The sequence below is a fragment of the Oncorhynchus nerka genome, unplaced genomic scaffold, assembly GCF_034236695.1.
Source record: "Oncorhynchus nerka isolate Pitt River unplaced genomic scaffold, Oner_Uvic_2.0 unplaced_scaffold_1332, whole genome shotgun sequence".
Lineage (NCBI taxonomy): Eukaryota > Metazoa > Chordata > Actinopteri > Salmoniformes > Salmonidae > Oncorhynchus > Oncorhynchus nerka.
The window spans coordinates 31,055-40,679 of record NW_027040019.1 but is presented as its reverse complement, the minus strand read 5'-3'; the positions used below and the strand labels follow the sequence as shown (position 1 = coordinate 40,679).

The following is a 9,625-nucleotide window of genomic DNA, read 5'->3' as shown; positions in this document are numbered from 1 at the left end:
GAGTGAAGGAAAAGCAGCCAACAAGTGCTCCGCATATGTGGGAACTCTTTCAAGACTGTTGCAAAAGCATTCCAGGTGTAACGGTTCTCTTGGTGTGAAGGAGAGTCGGACCAAAATGCAGCGTGTAGATTGCGATCCATGTTTTAATAAACAAACGTAACACGAATCTAAATACAAACACTACAAAAAACAATAAACATAATGAAAACCGAAACAGCCTATACTTGTGTACACTAACACATAAACAGGAACAAGGACACTAAGGACAATCACCCACAAAACACTCAAAGAATATGGCTGCCTAAATATAGTTCCCAATCAGAGACAACGATAAACACCTGCCTCTGATTGAGAACCACTCCAGACAGCCATAGACTTTGCTAGATCACCCCACTAGCTACAATCCCAATACATACCAAAACCCCAAGACAAAACACACCACAATACAAAAACCCCATGCCACACCCTGGCCTGACCCAAACATGAAGATAAACACAAAATACTTCGACTAGGGCGTGACACCAGGTGACTCATGGAGCTGGTTGAGAGAATGCAAAGCTGTCATCAAGGCAAAGGGTGGCTACTTTGAAGAATCTGAAGTATAAAATATATTTTGATTTGTTTACCACTTTTCGGGTTACATGATTCCATATGTGTTATTTCATAGTTTTGATGACTTCACTATTATTCTATAACGTAGAAAATAGTAAAAATAAAGAAAAATGAGTGGTGTGTCCAAACTTTTGACTGGTACTGCATATCTTAAAAGGCAACATCAAGCTACAGAGCCTATATACTATGGGTGGAAAATGAATCATGCCACATTTGGCAAAGACCAGATGTAATTACTTTTACCCTGTATATGGTCTGACTTATATTTTTGTGAAGCATTTGTGTCGTGCTTATGAAGACATTATGAATGCTATGTAAGCCTTTACAAATGTTTATTTGTTTAAAGTGCGACCCGTTCAGAGTCATTATTATGTGAAGACATTCAAGTTGGCCTTGGAAATGGTACATTGTCGCTACCCCAGTTTATAATGCTGCCATATTCATGATGAGAGGTATAGGTGTTTGGTGACGTTGCCCTAGACGCTGATCCTGGGTCAGGTTTGCATTTCCCCCACTGATGGTTAAGGTTACCTGAAACTGCTCCTAGATTAGTTTCACCTAACCTAGGGGACTAGAGGTGAATGGGTCGACTACTGCTTTGTTTACCTAACAAACTGACATCCATGGGTAGTTTGATCCTGGGGACTCACACCACATGGTGTTGTGGTAAAACTGGTTTTCTTAGTGGTAAAATGTGCAGTGTGAAGTATATAAGAAACACAATGAACCACGTAGCCGCCATGTAGGCTGAACAGAACACTGAAGCTCTCATCACTTTTTATCATCATGTTAATGAAGAAGCACCTTTAATTGGAATCATGTTAATGAAGAAGCACCTTTAATTGGAATCATGTTAATGAAGAAGCACCTTTAATTGGAATCATGTTTCCCTGTTGACTGAATGTCCAGTTTGCTCTTTATTCCCTCCTTGATGAGATTGTGTTGGCAGGATAATATCTGTTCTTTACCATTAAAATACTCAGATCAGCCCATAGACCTGTACTCATACAATTATCATCTATTTCTATGCCTATATTATTCCAGACCGTGAATCGAGCAGGTGAAAGGACAATATAATGTGTTGAAACAAACCAAATCTTATATAACTAAATTATTATTAATATACAGTAGTATGGGACTTGTGATTTCTGATAGGTGGAAAAAGCTATTATTTTAATGTAATTTTATATTCCTGTAACAATAGCTATTTCTGCCAGGTGGAAAAAGCTATTATTTTAATTTAGTTTTACATTCCATACAATAAATACACGGTCCTTTCCATATCTTCAAGTGGGTCAGATATCACGCACCGCGCGTCTATAGTGAAATTCCAGATGTTTTAAAGCCAGCATTCAAGCCCCCTAATACAAGACAATGTGACAATGCGACAATGCAACAAAAAAAAGAGTGAGGGGGTTGGATTGGGGGGGGGTTCCAATAACAAGAGGTGCCCATCCCGCGTTCTCAGGTTCGGAGCGGTTGATTTTAGCATAGCAATTGTGAGCGCAGAGTGAGGTGACAAAGGCGAGTGTTTCTCGTCTCAATGGCTCTGAATTGGTTTGAAATGTCCTTTGTTTTGAAAGAAGCGGCTCCCCCGCTGTCCCCCCTCCCCGCGGGGTCCTTGCCTGGCCAGAAAGGGCACGTTGGTCGCTGGATGCAGAAAGACCTCTCACCCGCCCCTCCTCCCTTCCCAGCTCCCCACCATGCGGCTAACGTTTACATAATGCCACGCAATAAACTGAAATATGCAAACTGACAATAGCTATTGTCATTAGGACTGTATTGTTGGATGATATAGGACCTGTAGAAAAAATATATATGTGAAACTGTTGTGTTCTGTCTCATTGCATTTTTTTTTACGGGGTGAATGATATTCTAGAATCGAAATAACACTGCGCCTTGAATTTGGGGACCTTAATCAGTAGTTTAGCTACTTTACATTTGAGTAATTTAGCAGACGCTCTTATCCAGAGCAATTCTGGTTAAATGAAGGGCACATTGACAGATCTTTCACCTAATCAGCACGAACCAGCGACCTTTCGGGTGCCTGCCCAACACTCTTCACCGCGAGGCTACCTGCCACCTTTATGAATGTTTAGGCTATTACCATCTTAACTCAATTTCCATCATTCAAACAATAAACACTGTTAATAGACGTTTACTATACCTGGTATAGCCTATAGCCTACAGCACGTATTATAGTAGGGTATCCTAGCACTAAGCTTTAATATCTGGGCCAGTAGATCTAATGATGTATTGGGTTTTCCCCTAGTTTAGGACGCGGTGTGGTAACTCTCTCTGTCGCTGCGCTCTTCACTGGTGTAAACATTCTCAGAAATGAGTGGTGTTTGAACGCAACAATTAATTACCTGCTAGCTGTTGGTTTCAAGTCCCAAGCAAATAGGCAGAGAGACACTGATGTCACGGAGGCAAATGCCTGTCACGATGAGCGTGCCAATTCAGTGCGAGGATGTTTCGAAAATCATTCTACAGCTACAGTTATTGTTAGTGATCATTAAATACATGTGTCATGAGTCATGATAGGCTTTAATGCCAAGAGCTGGCCGACATTTGCAGAGAGAGAAGGAGAGAGGGGAGGGAGAGAGAGAGGGGTCTTGCCAGAGAAAAACAAAACAAAAAGCTCATGTCTGGGCATGCCCTGCAACACACGTTTTTATAAATTGATTTAAAAAGCTTATCATTTGACATATGATAGTAATATAATGTCTGAGTTTTGGCCTCATAGCATTGTTTTATATACAATTACGCGCTATGTTTTTCTAAATGATACGTCTCATTTTGACGCATAGACCTATGTGTAAATTGGGTAGTTTGCATATTTATTTTAAAAATAACAAAGCGACGCATGCAATCAGCCGACAAAAGCTTTTTTGATTGAAAATGCGCTATTTGACACACAAAGAAAAGCCACATGGGGATATAATAACCGCATGACCTCATTTATTTACATGCGCTTGTAATAAACATGCGGGCGCTCAGGAAGAGACCACTATTTATTACACAGTAGGCATAAACAACAAAGCTCCTCATGAGGAAGTCGGAATATAAACGCATTTCTTTTCTTATCAAAAAAATACTGCGTTTTGTTGTAGGGAGACAACAAAGGAGGGAGTACAGGCTATTTCTTTCAGGGACTGTGGAAGCGCTTCTGTGACCTCCCATCCACCGCGCCTGTCCAATCGGTTCCGGCTATGCAAATTCACCAAGCAGCGCCGCACCGACCCTGCCCTGGTGGGTGACGTCATTCGCACATATCCCCCAGTAGTGCTGTCTGGCTCTGCAGCAAGTCAGACAGAAACAGAAAAGAGCTGAGTGTGTGAGTCCAGTTGGGAGGGGCTCTGTGAAGGAATATTACCACCGCCGGCGTTCCATCAAAGCCAACCTACAACTCTGGAATAGGCATTTCTGTGCCCTTCTCAAGGCACATTTCGGGATTCGGGCTCATCAACAAGAAAATAGGTCCCTTTCTGGTAGGGCGGATTGCTTGCACTGATTTTGTAACTGAGAGGAGAAAGAAAAAAGCGCACTGATTTGCACCATTGCTTTGAAACCGGTCGGGTGCCCCATTTTCCCATCATCACTCCTTTTCCTACCCAGCTTCCGTGTTTTCCCTCTTTGTCTGCGCTCACTGCTCCAGACTGCAAAAACGCAAAGATGCCTAGCTCACTGTTCGCGGAGATGGAGAGGAATGGGAGCAACCAGGAGAACGCCCTGGACGACCAGAGAGCCCTGCAGTTAGCCCTGGACCAGCTCTCCTTGCTCGGCTTGGACAACGACGAGAACGGGCTATATGACAACGAGTCTAGCCGGAAAAAGAGTGTCAATATGACCGAATGTGTCCCTGTGCCTAGTTCGGAGCATGTAGCTGAAATCGTCGGCAGACAAGGTGAGGAGGTTACTATATTTGCTTTTCGCTGTTTCTTTGTTAGGATACAATCTTCCAGCTATAGCCAGCAGCTGGCCAGAGTCCATGTTACACTGACTGACTGACTGTAGGTTAGTATAGTCTGGGCGTTAGTTTGCTGTTACACATACGTGCAGAATATGGGTTTCCACCTCCCTTCCACTGCAATATGTCAGTTGTTATCCTCGGCAAAACAAAGGCAAGCGAAGGAATAGTTTGTCTGCTACGGTAGTGATCATATAGACAGGCAGCGCTCTGACGGGGAGTGTTATATTTCCACAAGGGATTCACTCCCTTTGTCATGTTATAACACTCTTGTCCCAGATAGGCTTCTGCCTCAGCCCACGACGCCAGGGATTTTCAATCCTCGGCTGCTTTCCTCAACTGTTCCCCATTTTTAATTATACAATAGTTACACCTGGAGGCGGTTGGAACAGAACTTTATGCAATTATGCCCGGAAATTGAATCAACCAAGTAGAATTATCTATGTTCGTATAATCCCAAGATACATTTTAATTAAATAAAATGTATCTTGACAGTTAGTCGATATTTCCTTTGCATTTCTCTTATCATATGTTGCTGTGCTAAGGGGAAATCATGGATTCTGCAGGCATCCCCCCACCCATTTACTTGTGCTATTTTTGACCTCATCTGGCATATGGACATGATAGTCGTAGAGCATGTGGTTTGAATTTATCCCAGATAAGAATAGGGTGAATTGTTTTTCTAGCCTTTGAAATAGCTGAGAATAAAAACACAAACTCACACATCCCTGCTGTTTCAAGCAGCACATCGACCACATTTCCACCCGTCACATGATGCTTTTTGTCCCTCAACATGTTGACATGCACTTACTGTCCCCTTTTCCTGTGTGACCACAGGATGCTTTTTTGTCCCTCAACATTTTGACATGCACTTACTGTCCCCTTTTCCTGTGTGACCACAGGATGCTTTTTGTCCCTCAACATTTTGACATGCACTTACTGTCCCCTTTTCCTGTGTGACCACAGGATGCTTTTTGTCCCTCAACATTTTGACATGCACTTACTGTCCCCTTTTCCTGTGTGACCACAGGATGCTTTTTGTCCCTCAACATTTTGACATGCACTTACTGTCCCCTTTTCCTGTGTGACCACAGGATGCAAAATCAAAGCCCTACGAGCCAAGACCAACACCTACATCAAGACGCCCGTGCGTGGCGAGGAGCCGGTGTTCGTGGTGACCGGGAGGAGGGAAGACGTCGCTATGGCAAGGAGAGAGATCATCTCTGCGGCTGAGCACTTCTCCATGATCCGGGCCTCCCGGAACAAGAACACAAGCATCAACGGGACAACGGGAGGTGGTACCCCGGCCCCTGGACCCCCCAACCTACCAGGCCAGACCACCATCCAAGTCCGGGTTCCTTACAGGGTTGTTGGGCTGGTCGTGGGTCCCAAGGGGGCCACCATCAAGCGCATCCAGCAGACAACCCACACCTACATCGTGACTCCCAGCCGGGACAAGGAGCCCGTGTTCGAGGTGACGGGCATGCCTGAGAACGTGGACCGTGCTCGGGAGGAGATCGAGGCCCACATCACCATGCGGACTGGTGGCCTCATTGAGCTCCAGGACGAGAACGACTTCCATGCCAATGGCACGGATGTCGGGTTTGACATTCATGGCCACCCCACCCTATGGTCCAAGCCCAGTAACCCGCAGAGCGCTGCCACCACATCGGGACGCAAACCTTTCTCCAACTACCGCAACGACTCATCATCCTCCTGGGCAGCGCGTCCACAGACTCCTACTTCGGCACCAACAGCGGCTCGCGCATGGCGGACTACAGCCCCCCCTCCCCAGCGCTCAGCTACACCGCCAGCAACGGCAACAACAACAACAACAACCTGAACATCAACACCAACGGGAATGGCTTTGTCTATGGTGGCGACGTCATCTCGCCCGACTGCACTGACATGACCTTCAGCGACACCTCACCTGGGTTCAACCCCACGCCGGCCCCGCCCGGCCTCCTCTGGTCCCAGTACGAGCGGGGGATGACTCCCTCCTCCTCATCCTCCAGCTCCCCTACCTCCACCTCCTCTGCCATCTACCCATCAGCCAATGCTTCCACGAACGCCAACGGGATGGCGACGAGCCAGAGGAGGATGAACGGCGGCTGTACCCCCCAGCCCCGCCTGTCCCCACCCCTCCAAAACAACCACGCCGGAGGACCCACCGATCACCCCCTGGCCCGGAGAGTCCGCAGCGACCCAGGAGGAGGCCCCCGGTGCTTCCACGGGTACCCCAGCTCCAACGGCATGGCCTCTCTGCCCGGGCCCCACCTCCCCGGGGTGCCCTGCGACTCCTCAGCCTCCTCTTCATCCTCTTCCTCCTCCACCAGCCGAAAGGGCAGCCGCGACTGCTCCTTGTGCTTTGAGAGCGAGGTAATTGCAGCTCTGGTGCCCTGTGGCCACAACCTGTTTTGTATGGAGTGTGCCAACCGCATCTGCCAGAGGAGTGAGCCCAAATGCCCCGTGTGCCACACAGGGGTCACTCAGGCCATACGTATATTTTCATAAGACGTTGTCTCTGACTCTCTGACTATGATGTTATTACCAAGATGACCAAGTCTTTCTTGACTGACAATATTACCAAGATGACTGGGTCTTGACTACGATAGCAACAACCACAACTAAAACAAGACTCTTGTTCTGCTTGAAAGGATCCTATTGTATGGGGATATATGTTTGTGTATATACATATGTATGTATAGGAAAGCTGCAGTATCCAAAAAAGGGATAGACAACCCTCATCAGGGCTCCGTGGGAATAGTTTATAACTTACTATAGCTTGAGGGAGAAAGATATTTTCAACATCTACAAATGCATGTTTAAAATACTCCAGCATAGTAATCAGTAGTCGTAGTAATGAATTGTACACAACATTTATGAAGTTAGGAGAAAGGCAGAAAGGTCTTGGACTGAGGTACTTAAGAGTCGTTTGGTCAGACTGTTAGCAGAGAAAAGCCTCCCTGTTTCACTGATTGAATGTCGGAGGGAGACAAGTTTGTCAGGACATCGGCTTCTTAAGTTCTTGTAAGGTGAAGATACTGCAGTTTAAGGTCAGCCAACCATGTGAGGGAGTACAACAACATATCCTGCTTATATATGTATAGAATGGGGAAATATTCCATGTCGATGAAAAAGTTGTAATATTAATTACGTTAATACAGATTGAAGTATGTTATTCTTTTTTGACTTGAAAGATTATATTTGGTATTGCAAAGATGTTTACAGATATTTTTTATTTAAGTTCAGTGAACTGTTTTTGTAGCTGGGTTGAAATGTGTTTTATTTTTTAGTATGACCTTATGGCAATGATCACTGTATTATTTAAATATCACACAGACTGTGGGAGGAAATACAAGAACCACAAGGATGCCTATTTACATTTGACAGTATTCTGTTGGGATGGAGTTTTTATAGGTTCAGCAAAAAATGTCTTTTAAATCGCTTCACCCAGCATATTTTCTATTCAGTAATATAAAGCATATTTTATTCTATATTATTACGAAATGTTGAAATGTATAAAACTTAGTAAGTCAAACAAAAAAAGAACAAAAAAACATTTATGCTTTCTAAAAATTTGTATGAATTAGATTCCAGTGGGATTTACAGACTTCTGTTGCACCACTATAGTTTTAATATTTCTATTTTATTACATTTGTTTACCACTTGTTTATGTATATGTAGGTGCTGTTACTTGAGTGTAAATGTACTTTATTGAGCAAAGTTTAAGAACAAAGTATATTTTATTTTATGATAAAGGGCCTTTAACCTCGCGTCAAATACTAATGTTATATTTGCAGAGACAAGATTTGAAAATGTATCGAGAGTTTTATTTTTCTGACAGTTCTACATGATAAAGTAAAACTTAAGTAACGGTGCTACTTTGTTTAGAAAATGATTTCTATATAAGTCCAATAAAAAAGGGTACATTCATGAGTTGTCTGCTTCATGTCTTGTTTATATGATGGATTACTTGTCATTCAGCATTGCAGACAGAAAAGTTACAAATAGAGCTGATTTGATTAACTTTATTATCTCACCGTGGGTTAAAATTCATTTGATCATTTGCTTAAAAGGAGGCAGGACATAACACACAGTACAAACATAATGAAATAGTGACCCATAATAACAGTGAGCCTGATTGCAAACGCTCTACCTTACAGATATCTATCTGAATGTTCTATAACACTACAGTACATCCTCCTGAACAGGCCCCAGTGTTCAATCAATGTCTGCTCTACCTTACAGATATCTATCTGAACATTCTATAACACTACAGTACATCCTCCTGAACAGGCCCCAGTGTTCAATCAATGTCTGCTCTACCTTACAGATATCTATCTGAACGTTCTATAACACTACAGTACATCCTCCTGAACAGGCCCCAGTGTTCAATCAATGTCTGCTCTACCTTACAGATATCCTATCTGAATGTTCTATAACACTACAGTACATCCTCCTGAACAGGCCCCAGTGTTCAGTCAATGTCTGCTCTACCTTACAGATATCTATCTGAATGTTCTATAACACTACAGTACATCCTCCTGAACAGGCCCCAGTGTTCAATCAATGTCTGCTCTACCTTACAGATATCTATCTGAACGTTCTATAACACTACAGTACATCCTCCTGAACAGGCCCCAGTGTTCAATCAATGTCTGCTCTACCTTACAGATATCTATCTAAATGTTCTATAACACTACAGTACATCCTCCTGAACAGGCCCCAGTGTTCAGTCAATGTCTGCTCTACCTTACAGATATCTATCTGAATGTTCTATAACACTACAGTACATCCTCCTGAACAGGCCCCAGTGTTCAATCAATGTCTGCTCTACCTTACAGATATCTATCTGAACGTTCTATAACACTACAGTACATCCTCCTGAACAGGCCCCAGTGTTCAATCAATGTCTGCTCTACCTTACAGATATCTATCTGAATGTTCTATAACACTACAGTACATCCTCCTGAACAGGCCCCAGTGTTCAATCAATGTCTGCTCTACCTTACAGATATCTATCTGAATGTTCTATAACAC

At 43.7% G+C, this 9,625-nt stretch overlaps 1 protein-coding gene across 1 annotated transcript; it reads left to right on the top strand.

The window, feature by feature from the left end:
- The first annotated feature begins 3,904 nt into the window (after positions 1-3,904).
- On the top strand, positions 3,905-8,474 carry LOC135568927 (RNA-binding protein MEX3B-like). The gene is given in 3 exon segments (XM_065015711.1): positions 3,905-4,519; positions 5,677-6,294; positions 6,297-8,474. Coding segments are annotated over 3 exon segments (1,650 nt in total). The 5' UTR covers positions 3,905-4,287; the 3' UTR covers positions 7,097-8,474.
- Positions 8,475-9,625: the final 1,151 nt, after the last annotated feature.